General features: G+C 43.6%; 1 protein-coding gene across 1 annotated transcript; it reads left to right on the forward strand.

Annotated features, from left to right (window-relative positions):
- Positions 1-9,316: 9,316 nt before the first annotated feature.
- Positions 9,317-14,911, forward strand: lpla (lipoprotein lipase a). The gene is given in 10 exon segments (NM_001308995.2): positions 9,317-9,563; positions 10,148-10,353; positions 10,894-11,073; positions 11,460-11,571; positions 11,902-12,144; positions 12,430-12,672; positions 13,596-13,716; positions 13,815-13,997; positions 14,087-14,194; positions 14,296-14,911. Coding segments are annotated over 10 exon segments (1,551 nt in total). The 5' UTR covers positions 9,317-9,460; the 3' UTR covers positions 14,348-14,911.
- The last annotated feature ends 414 nt before the right edge of the window (positions 14,912-15,325 follow it).

Here is a 15,325-nt window from a genome sequence, read left to right on the forward strand (position 1 = left end):
TTTACCATCTTAAACTTGAAAAAATAAGATCTACTGTGAGACGATCAGAGCATAAATTTTATAAGGTATGGAGACCATCAACTTTTTTAGTCTACCATCTACAAGTGTGACAGAACGATGCCCCATTTTTTCTTTCTTTTCTTTTGATATATTTGCACTTTACTTATTGTTTTTTTTATATGCTATTTCACCTATACTGTGATTGATTTTATATATTCATGTTTCTCTCTGCTAATAACTTTTACCATTTATTTCCTAATATTTTCTTTACTAAAATTGATATTGGTGTATACGTCACTGATAGCAGCAGAGGGTGGGGGACTGGGTTTTGAATTTGTTTGTATTATGTTTTAAAACTGAAAACATAATGTATAAAACACTAAAGTAAAACTCCTGACTACACCCTTTGTATACTTCTCTCAGTCATGGACATTTTTACTCGTTTAAAATCTTAACGTTCATAGGATAATATAAGTACAGTATTATATAGTAATTAAGAAAATCCTCAAACGTAGGCAATTTCAAGTTTTTTTTTTCTTGTCGTCCAAACCTTCCAATGGTCAAAAATTCCTCCTAAAGTTGTAACTGTTTTTTCTTTCCTCCACTAGAGGGCGTCCTCGAGTCACTAATCAAATCTGACAAGCCCCCCCCCCCTCAAATTTGAAGCTAAAAACAGCCAAAATAAGTTACATAACATGATCATTTAAGAATGAACATTTAAGAATTGGCTTTTTGAGAAAAGCGGCAGAAAAGATAAAAAACAAATGTTTAAGTGTAGAAAACAAGCCACTCCTCGGTGAAAGGTCAGCAGATGCAGCAGCAGAAACACTGATCCACATGACGTCCACCTCTGGATGGAGGGAAAACACCAGCCGAACAGAGACTGTTGTGCAGAAACTCAGATGGAATGAGGTCATCCTGCAACAGGAATTCACCCACATGTACCCCACTAATCCGGGGGGTCTCCCCTCCGCTGGGTGAAATCTTCCACCCTTTCTGGCCTCTTTGGGTGATTTATTCATTTTCTTTGAAGTCTTCTCTGAAAGGTTCCTGTAACTTTGGGACTTTGCACTCCTTTTCCAGCAGTTTGTCATCTGTAAGCATGCAACTCTGATTAACTTAATGCAGATTTAAATGAACTTTGGAAAAATGAATCCTCAGTTTATGCAGAGAATAAATTCCGTAATTGATATTTTTACCTCATGGGACACTTCCCCCCTCTTCATTCATATGTACGGTTTGATCTTGCATTCTTCTCCAACATGTGTTTTTATTTAGGGCCCATTTGTAATAAAGTTCCTGGATCTTTTGCTCCACGGTGAGCTGTAGAAGGTAAACTAAAGTCTCCTGCTGGTGCCGGAGCCTCACATGTGAGAAAACAGAGCAGCTCATGATCTTCCACAGCGGGCTTCTGCTGTGTTTTTGCACCACAGTCCAGTCTTTCATCTCAATCTGGTTTGTGTGAGACGCTGGTGCAGGACAGCAGTTTGGAAGGAAGTCTGCCTCCTTTTTAGCAGGAAAACAGGCGCTTCTAAAGTTTTTAAAGTAACTCCTCTGGTTTGAGCCCTGTGGATACGTACGTATAGATGTGTATTTAAATGCTTAGTCACTGCAGGAAAAATAGAAATGTCGTCTTTTTTCATGTTCTATGTAAAAGCCTTCTACTTGCATTTACCCACAATGCAATGCAGTGTCATGCTGCTCGGGATCTGTTCCCGTTGAAGATGCAGATGCTGCTCAAGAAGCTGAGCCGGCTTTAGTTCCAATCCCAGGATTTAGGTTTTTATCTAAATTTAAGTTGTTTTTGGGGTTTTAACTTGTTCTTGTGGCATTTTTCTGATGACGGTAGACATGTATACAGAAAATGGAGCCTCAAATTGCATTTTTGGGTATTTCTTTATTCGTATTGTTGTGAATCAGGAGCAGACAGAGGAAAAAGATGCAGTTTTGAAAAACTTAAAGCACATGAAATGGGTGGGGCCACAGACTCCCTGCTCCGCTCCATTCTGATGCATTCACTGTCATTTAGATCCATGAAAGTCTTTGTTTTAAGTTTGAAATGCTGTTCATCTGTTGCACTTTGTACAAAAACATTAATACCACGACCTGGGTCTTGTTTTTGTGATAATCAGTTTTTTTTTCTTTCAAAATTGGTCCAAACATGAGAGTTTTACGGTCATTTTACTGCATCTGCAAAGCTGTGTCTGATTGTTTACGGACATGCCCAATGTGGCGTCGCTCAGTCTTAAACGATGCTAACAGGCTAGCGTAGCATCTTTAGCAGTACAACTCATTGGTTGGGGCTGTAAGCTAGTGGTAGAGCGTGCAAACAGGTGGATGATGGGAAATGGAGTTGTTTACTAATAAACTCCTGCCGCGCTGCAGAAGCTGTCCTTAAACGACAAAGGTTTTTGATTTTGGTTAAAAACGGCATCATACCACTGGGAACACTTTGGAAATGGATCAAAAAGATGATCTGAGTGGGACTTTAAATGAGTTTAGTTCTTCTGGAGACGTTTACACGCAGCATTTGAGATGCAGCTGTGATGCAAACGGCTTTTCTAGCTTTATTTGATCAAAGATTCCTCATCAAAAAGGAAGGTTTGAGCAAAAACAGACGGTTTTCAAAAGTAAGCAACAATAATTCCTCATTTGCTCGCTGTTGCAACAAGCTCCAGGGTCCTTTGAGCTGAGGACACAGACATCTGTGGCCCAACAGGGATGATGCAAAGCGTGTTTTGCTCCCCCAGGCAGCCTCTCGAACATCATCTGTCCTTTTTCCAGCAGGAAGGGAGAGCTGGCACCCTCTGCAGCAGCTGAAATTCATCTGTTCTGAAACCTCTGCCTTCAAAGTTGGTTCATCTTCCTGCTTAAGAAATTCCAGTCAGGCCAGACTGCATGCACAGCCCCCCTCCCCAGAGTCTCCCTGCAGCTGGCTGAGGACCAGCATGACCGGCTTCAGTCATGGATGAAACAGGGCCTCATTCCGGCTTTCGCTGCATTCCTCCAGCAAAGAGAAACCAGTCGCATTTGTGCAACTGCCTAAGCATTCTTTAAGCCCCATGAAGAGAACATACTGCATCACACGGCCGTGCAGGATGCATGGCATGCGTTTGTGGTACTGGTCACGGTGCGTAAAAGGCGGTGGGAGCTCTGCAGAGGCTCACACAATGCCCACAGATGTACAGCAGCGTCCCGCGACCGTTGCGTCGATTCATGTAGGACATGTTTAACACGAAGCCGTTCCTCTGCAGGAACACGTCAGTGGTACCGATGCACATCAGGACTTTAGAGGAGGCGTGATGCTCTGCACACACCGTGACCCTTGTCTTTGGGATCACACTTGAGAAAGCGGCTAAAACATTTTTACCAAGCGGCTTCACCTTCCACCAAGAGATCACTGCCACCGTTGTGCAAGTCTAGCTTCTCAGCCTCTCATACAGGACTCCAGTGTGACTTTTTAAATGCTTTCCTCAAAGCAGGAAAATGCTGTTTTTGGTGTTTTAACATGTTCTTGTGGCATTTTTCTCGAATGATAGAGGACATGTATAAATAAAAATGGAGCTTAAAATGGCAATTATGAGTTTTTCAAATTGCTGTGAATCGGGAGCAGACGAAAAAATGCAGTAAAAAAAAAAATCTTGTAGGTGTGACATGGAAAATGCGCTGGGGGGGTCACAAGCTCTCAGCAGCCGGCCGGACTTCATTTTCGCTTAAAAAACCCCAAAAGAATAAACTGACCTAAAATCTGGATTGACAAGAAAATGAACATTTAACTTTTATGTTCAATCAACTGTTTTAAATTGGAAATGAGAAAAAAATTGTTTAAAATTTAAATCTAATATTAATAATAAAAAAAAAAGCAGCTGAGCTATCAGACACAAGAAAGGCTAGTAAGCTACACAATATAATGCGTCTCACAAAATTTGGAAAATATTTTTGTTGTAACCACTTGTGGCATTTTCTGATGGGGACATATGCAAAGAAAATTCAGCATGTGTATTTCTTCAGATTGCTGTGAATCAGGAGCAGATGGAAAAACTTCACTTTGTATTTTTGATGTAGGAAGTACGCCGGGCTCTGCTCCATTCTGATCATCCACCGTCATAAGCATAAATCCGTGAACGTCTCTGTTTTCCTGGTCTGAGCTGGAATCAAAGAATCAAAATCAACGTTATTGTAGATTCTTCACATCTGCATCAAAACCAATGAATCGAAATTCCGTTTTACTCTTTCATGTTCAAGAGAAAAGTGCTTGAGCACTGTTCATGAGGGGAGATGGGTGGTGGAGAGGGTGTTCAGCATCCTGTTGGCCTGGTGTGTGAAGCTGTTTCTGAGCTGGTGGTGCTCCTGTACCCCCCCCCCCCCCCCCCCCCCCGAGGGCAGAAGGCTGAACAGGTTGTGGGCAGGGTGGTGTGCGTCCTTGACAATTGTTAGAGCGTTGCGGGTGAGATGGGTGATGTATAAGTCCTGCAGGGAGGGGAGTGGCGCTCCAATCATTCTGCTGGCCGTGTTGACTATGCGCTGCAGGGCACTCCTGCTGTTTGTGCAGCTGTCCCCCCCCCCCCCCCCCCCCCCACACACACATTAATGCAGCCAGAGAGGATGCTCTCAATGGTTCCTCTGTATAATCTGGATCTAAACTGTACGGCTGGATGGATACGATGTTGCTCACCTTTTTTGTTGCTCGGGTAATGTTAGGTCGGGGGTGTGAGGGGCTGTTAGCTAGCTGTAGAGAGTGTAAAAAGGTGGATGATGGGAAGTGGGGGCAGCAGGCTTACTCCACCCCAACGGTCCGCCCCTCAACTCGGAGGTGAATTTCTAATCAACTCCTGCTTCTCTGCAGAAACTGTCCTAGAAAACGGCACTTTAAAAAAAAATGATATTGGTAAAAAACAGCATAATCAGAATTGTAGAGACCACAGAGAACTTGTTTAAAATGGATCAAAAGATGATCGGAGCAGAAAACATGTAGCAGAACATTTGACGTTAAGAGAATATGGAGGAATAACCACAAATGTGGAGTTTGGAAACATTTATTTCAGACAAACGTGTGTGAGCTTTACTATTTTTATCTTATTCCTGTAAGTTTTATTCTCTCCTTCTCGTACGTGACGTTTGATTGGAGGACCGACCCGTCCCTTCATCCAGTTTGACTATAAAGTCAACATGGAGGCCAAACGACCAATCCGGCTCAAGACGAGAGACCTGAGGTTTAAAAACCCAGACTGGCTCTGCGTAAAAAAACAAGAGCTGCTTGTGAAGTCAACAGAAGGGAGGTGAAAGTGTTTGTATCTGGAGGCGCATGATTGGCTGTGGTGAACCTAAAAGCATTTATGAAACCGTTTTGATCAAATTTGACAAACCTTCAAGTGTCTGGAGACGAGCAAAAAGATTCACTCTGAGGTATTTTTTTCTGTCGGTGACTAAAACTTGAACGTTTGTTATGGTGACCATATGAGGTCAAAAATGACTCAATCAGAAATGCTTCACACTATTGACTGCAGCAAAGACGACTGCTGCAGTCATGGCTTGTGGTCACGTCTGCCGCTCCTCCCAACGACCGACAGCTGCGCAGTTCAGCCTGCAGACGGCATGAGGAGGATCTGAAGTGCAAATACGGGAAATCGAAATCTTTCAGAATAAAAGTTAATTCCAGGAAATGGCAGTCCAGGCTGGAAGAAATGGACTCTTCAGAGAGGAAACCACATGCAGAACACGCATGAATTCAACCCTTCCTCACAGGAAGGTGGAGATGATCCCGTCTGCATGAATCCTAAAGGTTTAGACTGCAGACGCTAGATTTGGGGCCTCATTGACTTTAGATTCAAATCCTAACGCCTTACTTTAGGGTCACATTAAAATCTATGGAGACAACACAAGATGTGGAGTAAACTTTTAAAGATTTTTCAAGATGCAGATCCAGAGCAGAAGCAGTCGTTAAACCCTTCCTCGGTGACACAAACACACGTAAACACCGGGATGAGCAGAAAACATGGCCGATGAGGAAGCAGATGGAAAGTATTTATCAGGGTTTTAAATATTTGCTAGTTTTGAAGCGGCAGCACACATCCTAAACAGCTTCGTGAAAGCAGCTGTGCGTGACAAGAATGTGAAGCAAACCTGCAGACGTGGGGATCACAGGGTTTCCTGTGAGAAAGTAGGAAATTTCACGGCTCAAAACTGTTTTTTAAGGAGATGAAATATGTCAGATAACTGATGATGATGATGCTTACATGCAGGATTTATTCATGTTCTGACCAATCTTAAAATCCTACTATTTAACACTTACTGCCCACCTGTGGACAATCATGGGGCATCCAGCATGAGGAGGCTGCAGGTCGTCTATAATGATGCCTTAAGGATTTTATTCAAACCGCCTCGGTGGTGCAGCGCGAGCACTTTGTTTGTTGGTGCAGGAGCTAAAACTCTCCACGCTTCAAGACATTTTATCTATGGTTTTATTTATCGTCGTAATGCTTCAGATAACAAAATCATCTCAACTGTCCCCAATGAAAGGTACAGCACTTTTACGTTTTTTAAAGTCAGCAGTAGTTTTAGTCTTTTTTTTTTAAGTTTGATACTTGGTTATTTTAGTGGTTTTTTGATGTCGTCCGCTGCCCGTCTCTTCAGCCTCTCTTCCTTCTTTTGTGTCTCTTCAAGGGTTTGAACCTCCTCTCTGGAACTGGGCGTGTCTCCTGAACGACACTCACTTGTCCTGGTTATTCATCACCGCTGGAACCAGGGCAGGAGCAGAGTCTGACGGAGATCAGAGGGGAGGAGGAGGCGCTGCTCCCGTCTAATCACCGGGTTGGTCTGCCGGTCGGACCGCATGCATCACCTTCCTAACGATCGGTCACATTTATAGTTCAGCCCAGCACTTTCTCTCCCCTCTAGTTTGGTTAAAGTGGATGTTTTGCCTACACGGTTGCAGCAGCTGCTTCAACATCACTTCAAGGCTGGAAAAAATGATTTGTAGTTTTGGTCTCCTGATGTTTTTGTTCAATTCTTTTCTCTTTAGTTCATATTTCTCAAAGAGTCACGGTTGCTGCAATGTTTGGTCCTGTAAAAGTCGCAGTTTGTTCCAGCAAAGGGGAAGAAGTGCTGCTTTCCACCGAGATCTGTGTCTTTAGCATTATTTTTGGTGCATTCTAGATTTTTGTCATTGTTTTTTTTAGGTTTTAACAGATTTCTCAGTTGGTTAGAAGACAGCAGAGGCCACAAGTGAACGAAGGTTTGGGGGCCGAGTCGAGAAGGACAAAGAATCAGTTTTCTTTGTTTTGTTTGTTTGCATTTCTACGTTGTCAGCATGCCTCTTTTGCGTCAGTGTCATGAGATTCTTGCTTCTCTTTATCCGTCTTATCACAGAAGCTACATTCGGACTCTGCAGATATTTTATCGGAACCACCAAAACGAAGACACTTTTGTTTTTACGTGAAACTAAACATGAGGCCTTCAGTGTCTGGAATGCTCCAGATTAGTTGATAAACTTTGTTTTTTCAGTAAAAATAGGACTTTTAATATTCACGGTGTCCTGATCCATCCATTGGTCAGAACCTGCTGTTCCTGTTCACACAGGTCACCAGTCTGTTGCAGGGACGCACACTCGTCATTTTACGATATTAATTGATTTCTTTCTCCCTCCTTTTACTTTCTTTAACAAAAAAAAAAATTCAAATGACCAAATACATTCAGCAAAAACCCTTATTTTAACGTTTCCTTTGGAAGTTGGCCTGAACACAAACTGTGATGTTTTTTGAGCTGCTGCCAGCTCGTAAAGAAAAACTATGGGACAGAGTGGACCTACCTCTGTCTCTGCTGCTGAAGCAAATTCGTCGTACTTCCACTTTTGGAAGCAAAAGCCTTCAGATTAGTTTGTGTTTTGTTGCTTCAAGCCTGAAGTCAGAAAACCGTAGAAAAGAAAAAGCTTCTTTTGGGAGCGAGCTCCTCTTTAGCTGACCTTAGCCGATCAACGGAAGCCTAAGAAAATCCCCAAATTAAATCTACACAACAAATGTATCAATTAAACTGATTAATTGTCCAGCCCACCAGTTGACCTTTAACCTGTGTTTTTGGACTTTGGGAGGAAACCGGAGAGCCCAGAGAAAACCCACACATGCACAGGAAGAACATGCAAACTCCACACGGAACGGCCGCATCCAGGATTTGAACTGGGACGTTCTCACTGTGAGGCTAAAGCGCTGACCACTACACCACTGTGCACCCCTGGTGGCCGTAGCATTGAAGGCGTGCAGTTTAACCCCGGAAAACCCCAAAACCATATTTAGTTATTTACCTACTTGATGACATGTTTGTTTATACAGGTCTGCCAACAGGCCGAAGTGCATTATGGGAAAAATGAAGGCACTAGAAACACAAAAAGGCCTCACATTTTCATATACATTCGTAAATTACGATAAAACAGAGGTGCATTATTTCAGTGCTTTACAAACATTTGATAGCCTGTATGTGTTAAAAGACCAGACTTAAAATGCAGGAGTGGACGGTAAAAAAGGAGCCAATAGGAGGACTGCAAGACGAAAAACCAAAATGACCGATTTAAGTGGTGAAATATGAGCAAATGGAAACAATAGAACAACTTGTGCAATGGTTCAATTTTTTTTTCTAATTGCAACATTTAGCAGCAGCCTAGAAAATAAATAGAAATTAAGAAATGCATCAAATAAATAGACAATAGGAAAAACTAACATGCATCCCATGTTTTTACTGAAGAAATGGAAGAGGACAAAACATGGAACAAAACTGAACTTTACTTTGCTTGACATCATAAATACAACCAGAACAAATCTGAGTGATTAGAGAGGTAAAAAAAAACTGAGAGAAACAAAAACAAAACTAATAAAATAAAGATAAACTGAGCAGATGGTAGCAAAAAAATGTGAATAACTTATTTTATCACTCATTTATAGAAACAAAAGGTAAGTTTGTTTTCATTTCTGGTTCTTCCAAGCAGCCAAATGTAACCCTGTGGGTTCTCCAGGGATAAAATAAACAACTATTTAGGCTTCAGATACTAATATTTAGAATAAATGTCTAAAAAAATGTCTAAGCTGAACTCATATTAAAATGTTTCTGCTTTAACTCAACCTTTGAAAGCGTAAAATGGTTTAAAAGTTGATCAACTTCATCGCCGGAATTCTTCCTGGAGAATGGCTCCATCCTGGGGGGGTTCCCCCCTCCCTGCAAACCATGCCCCCCCCCTGGTCTGAGTGCCCGCCCATAAACGCCCCAGCCAATCACCGGCGGGTATTCAGATGAGCCGCATATAAAGATGCGGCGCCGCCGCCGCGCTGACAGACCGCAGGACGCTTCACCCCTAGACCGCATCCATCCACGCACCTCTTTGTCACCGGTGCTGCGGATTCACGCGGGTTAACTTCAAATCATCCAGATCCGGATCGGCTCCCCCAGCAGAGAAAACAGCAGCTCCAACAGGAACATGGGAAAGGAACTCCTCTGCTTTTTCACCCTTTGGATAACTTTGGGAAACATTTCTGCAACTTTTTCTTCTGATCTTGAATCCAACACCACATCTCTGTTTGGTATGTGAAGGCATCCTTTTCATGAAAAGTCATTTGTTTAGTGCAATTTAAAGTTTAGAGATGAACAGCTGTTGCAGGAAATACAGCAGGAAGGAGGGTTAATGACCGGAAACATGTTTGTTTTCTAAATAAGAGAAAAATCAGTTTTTTTTATCAACATGTGTGCATGAAGGGTAAATTCAAGTCTTCACGTTTACTTATTTTTAAGTATTTTGGGAGTATTTGATGAGATTTCGTATTAAAAGATTCAATCTGAATGAAATCCGAGTGTTTTTCCTCTAATGTAGATGCTGGAATAGTGAGTTTTTCCTGAATACCTGCTGGTAGGAATACAGCAGAAACAGTAGGGGGCGACACTGTCCTGCCTCTTGAACCCTGCTCAGACTGACTGTCGCATGTCTGAAAAAAAGAGTGTAATATTTGTCTGAAAATGTCACGGATGCTGGGAATCTTGGATGTTCCTGACTGAAACTCGTACGGCACCCGATCCGGCTCCCTGCGGCTTTTTTTTTGGATTCCTGTGGCGCCACAACAACAACCTGATGACGTTTTCCACACTGTGTCCCTTTGTGTCGTTGAAACAGTGAACAGCACGACCACGGCTGCTCCGCTGCCAACCACCACGGAGTGGATGACGGATTACGCCGACATCCTGTCCAAGTTCTCCCTGCGCACCGCAGACATCCCCGATGAGGACATGTGCTACATCCAAGCCGGCCATCCAGAAACCATCAAGGACTGTCAGTTCAACGCAGAAGCTCAGACCTTCATCGTCATACACGGCTGGACGGTACTCGCCGCACTTTTCATTCGTTTCTCAGCTTGAAAATACCAAAAGAAAATACTCGTCATCAGGAACTTTGAAGCAGGAAACCCAAATCGTGAGCGCTGACCAATTCCTCACTGATGCTGTTCCGTGAAGATGTCAGTTGGAGTAAATCCGGCAGGAACAGCAGAGGAACAGTTCACGCATCCTCTGCGCTAATGCGATTTAAGGCGAGTCATGCAGCCAAATCTGAACCCAGTGATGGCTTGGCTGCTCTCCAGCAGGGAGGGTTAAGGCCAGCGGGGATCACGCCATACTGCAGCTGACCTCAGAGGTGTCTGACCGCCAACGCAAGGTCACCCGCATGTTTGCCGGGTTGAAATTGAGCACGACTCCAACCACGCAGCTCACAATTCTCAGAAGAATGAGATTTTTTTGCCAAAGTTTCTTAAAGAGTTCCTTATTTGGGGTGAAAGTAGGAGCTCAGTCGGGTGTTTTGTCTGCGAGCGGTTTCATAAAAACACGCAGGTCCATTTTTGATGATGTCTGTGCGTCCCGCTGCAGGTAACGGGGATGTTTGAGAGCTGGGTGCCCAAGCTGGTGTCTGCGCTGTACGAGCGCGTGCCGAATGCCAACGTCATCGTGGTGGACTGGTTAACCCGAGCCAGCCAGCACTACCCCACCTCTGCCTCCTACACCAAACTGGTGGGCCGGGACGTGGCCAAGTTTGTTACCTGGTTACAGGTGAGTGCTCCTCCGTGCATGTGCTAGTCGTTTTGCAGATGGAAGTGCAGTTTTTTTGGCGTTTTTTTATATTCCCACATGTGCAGTGGATTCATTTTCCTACTGGTTTTGATTTGAAACGGCCATCAAAGCGTTTCATAGCCGTGTCTGCGGTTTCCCAACGCGGAGTGGGGTGCAGCTGTGCTCGTTTTGCAGGAGCACGCGTTCGGCTTTCCCCCTCTTCTTGCATAACTTTCCAGTTAAAAGTCCTCACAAAGTTCTGGCAACGAATTGCACAAACCGATCGTTGATTTGGAACGGCTCCCAAAAAAACCCCTCCGGCAGCCTTTGGACTGTGCGACTGCATGTGACGCGCTTTTTCACTTCACCTGTCTGTCATCCGTCAGAACGAGCTGCAGCTGCCCTGGGACAGGATTCACGTGCTGGGTTACAGTCTGGGGGCGCATGTGGCTGGAGTGGCGGGACACCTCACCGATAACAAGATCAGCAGGATCACAGGTAAAGGAAATCATTGGTTGGAAACGCTCCGATGACGATGCAGAATCATAATAAATAACAGTCTCACAAACATCAGTGTTTACATCACCAACCTGCATTGTCTGAGCTTACAGTCTGCATGTTCAACCCCCCCCCATTTACCATCAGAAAGCTTATCCGGCTCTGAAATCTCTTTGACCTGCTTAGTAGAATGGTTTGTTTACTGTACTCGGGTCAGCTGCCTGTCAGGGCCCCCATTTACATTGAGGCCAAAGGAAACGCATGCCTCTGTAGCCTCAAATAGAAATCAGTTCTCACATGTTTTTCCCATTGTGCTGCCCCCCCCCCCAGGTTTAGATCCCGCCGGCCCCTCCTTCGAGCACGCAGACGACCAGAGCACCCTGTCCCGAGACGACGGCCAGTTCGTGGACGTCCTGCACACCAACACGAGGGGCTCTCCTGACCGCAGCATCGGCATCCAGAGGCCCGTGGGCCACATCGACATCTATCCCAACGGAGGCACCTTCCAGCCGGGTTGCGACATCCAGAACACCCTGCTGGGGATCGCATCAGCGGGGATCAAGGGCCTCCAGAGTACGTTAAGTGGAGACATGTAGAAGTCTCTCCTGCAATCAGAAAACCATCATTGGTGTCAACAGATAGACTACAGTCAAAGTAATCGTTTGTAACTCTAAAATAAACATTTTCTCCTGCTAAAGAGACTAAAACAACCATTTGATTGGATGCTTCTTTACATTTAGCTGCAGGGCTTTTACAGAACTAAATCAGAAATGCCCATCATGTCGGCATCAGTGACCCCATCAGGAGATGTGATGTTTCACCAAAATCTCTCCTGTGCTCCTCCTCCCTGTGTGGCAGACATGGACCAGCTGGTCAAGTGCTCCCACGAGCGCTCCATCCACCTGTTCATCGACTCTCTGGTCAACACCCAGCACCAGAGCATGGCCTACCGCTGCAACTCCAAGGAGGCCTTCAACAAGGGAGTGTGCCTGAGCTGCAGAAAGAACCGCTGCAACAAGCTGGGCTACAACATCAACAAGGTCCGCACGGCTCGGAGCACCAAGATGTACCTCAAGACGCGCGGCATGATGCCCTACAAAGGTGAATATCAGGGGGCAGACCCGCCTGTGTGGGCTCTCGTTCAGCCAGGTAGATTCTGTCATAGTGGGTACAAAAGTGGTCGACTGGACTCGTTTAGTTTTTATCTCAGGAGCAACGTCTTCTGCTTTTTTCTTCACCTGCTACTTGATCAGAAGACATAAAATACACCTGCAAAGGTGACGGTGTGTGTAAACATTGAATGTATAGGCCCACACTGATCATCTTTTTGGTGTATTTTAAGTGTTCCCAGTGGTCTTTATGCAGTTTTTAGACAAAATAAAAGAAAAAAATCCGTCGTCTTGGACGGCATTTTCTCGTCTGCTTCTAATTCACAGCGGTTTAAATAAAGAAACACTCAGAAATGAAGATTTAAGCTTAATTTTCTTTATATATATATATATATATATATATATATATAATATACACATACAGATGTCCCCATCATCAGAAAAATCTACAAGAGCATGTCAAAGACACAGTTTTCATCTGAGTGGGTCTTTAAGTCCATTTGGATTCATGCACTTAAAAAGGAATTAGTTGTATTCTTTGCATAATGGAAATTCTTTCTTGGTGCATAAGCTGCAGTTGGTTAATATACTTATTGTAAATGTGACTGCCTACAGCCAGCAGTGATATATATTAGTGAGGTTAATCAACAAGCCACACACTCATTTGGAGGAGTTAATGCAGGATTACAACCAGCAGCCGGCTCAGAGGAGGCCATAAGAAGAGGGGGTCATGGGTATTTTGGTGGCTGGTATGCAAAAGTAATGAAACAGCTCGGCTGGAACAGTTTCATCATGGATTGAACTTAGTGCAGGGAGAGAAATCAAGCTAATGAAATTATTATTTTTTTTTACTAAACCCACTTATGTCTTTCTGTAATCAACTGGGATTTGATGCTATTTGCTTTCTTCTTGTAGTTTTTCACTATCAGGTGAAGGCACACTTCTTCAGCAAGAGTGAGCAGAGCTTCACAGAGCAGCCAATGAAGATTTCACTGTTTGGAACTCACGGGGAGACAGAGGACATCGCCTTCGTCCTGTAAGAACGGCGAGCTTTCCTTCACATTTCAAACACGCTGAAAACCATCCACCGAGCCAGAGGCCGTGACCTCCGTCTCTCCCCGCTCATCTCTGCAGGCCAGAACTGAGCTGCAACAACACCGTGTCCTTCCTCATCACCACCGACGTGGACATCGGCGAGCTGATGATCGTCAAGCTGCGCTGGGAGAAGGACGCCATCCTCAGTTGGTCCGACTGGTGGGGCAGCAGCAAGTTCCACATCCGAAAGCTTCGCATCAAATCTGGAGAGACTCAGTCCAAGTGAGTTTGCGGTTTCCACAAGGCGGGAAGTTCACTTTAAAAAAAAAAAAAAAAGAAGCAAAACAGATAAATGCTGACGATCATTTCAGGGTGATCTTCAATGCCAAGGAAGGAGAGTTTGCTGATCTCGTCAGGGGAGGAGAAGATGCCGTCTTTGTCAAGTCAAAAGAAGACAACATCAGCCGCAAAGAAAGGCGGTAAGTTACTGCCACTCCTGTGAGCTGCCATCCAAACACCAAATCTGATCGGTAGTTTTTAAAGGACCTCCTTCTTGGTTTGGTGTCTTTGTTCTCACCAGGATGCACAGACTCAAAACTGAGGGCAGTCTTTTTGGAAAGAGCGAAGCCTGAACCATCAACCACCTTCACATGTCCAAAGAAAGAAAGGACACGGCGACGCCTGACAAGCCTACTGAAGTGAACTCTTCACCTCTTGAAAGCATCGTTTTTTTGTTTTTTTTTTCCTGTTTTTTTTCCAAACTCCCACATCAACCAACACAACCTCATCCGTAGCGATGGAAACAAGTCGTGATTTTTCCCGTCTTTCTGAAAATTCTGCTGCTGAAAAAGTTGAAAGTTTCCTTTTTTCAGCATCTTTGGCCTCTTTGTAATCGATGTTTCTGCTTTTATATCCCACCTGTACTGTTCATAGCCTGATGTGTTTGAGCCATTGAACTCTCGTGCCTATGTGAACTTGGATTATTTGTAACAGATAAATGATTCCTAGTGACAGGCATGATTGAGAGAAATCTGTTTTGTTGTGTTTTTGTCCTTTTGTTTGTATTAACCACTAGTTACCAACAATCGACAGGGACCAAAGAGACATTTGCTATCTACTGAACAAAAAAATGACAGCATTACCTGTAAATACATTCATCTGTATCATTATTTTTTAAAATACGACTTATGTGTTCATACCTTGTCTCTAGACGCCTTTATTTTTTCTTTTTTTGTGTGCCTGTATTGGTTTTTGTGTCACTAGTCACTTTATAACTGCAGCCATTTAGATGTCAAGATGTTTTCAAAATTCTCTCCTTTAGAGATTTTGCTTTGTTTTATTAAGATAAACTGCAGCCAGTTTTTTCTTCATAATTTAGAAATGACAAATTCTTCATGTTCGGATGATTTATTACCCATAATTCACCAGAGCGGAGGCGCTTCAAATAACCCCAGCCTTAGAACTAAAAGTAAAAATCTGACAAAGCTGCTTAATAAATAAAAAAAAACAACAAAAAACAAAACGTATTTTTTGTACATTTATACATCTGTATATAAAGTTTTATTTTGGGCGTATTATTGCTGTCTGTGTTTCCATATTTAAAGCGTTTT

The sequence above is a fragment of the Oryzias latipes genome, chromosome 4, assembly GCF_053564925.1.
Source record: "Oryzias latipes strain Hd-rR chromosome 4, Olatipes_Hd-rR_3.1".
Lineage (NCBI taxonomy): Eukaryota > Metazoa > Chordata > Actinopteri > Beloniformes > Adrianichthyidae > Oryzias > Oryzias latipes.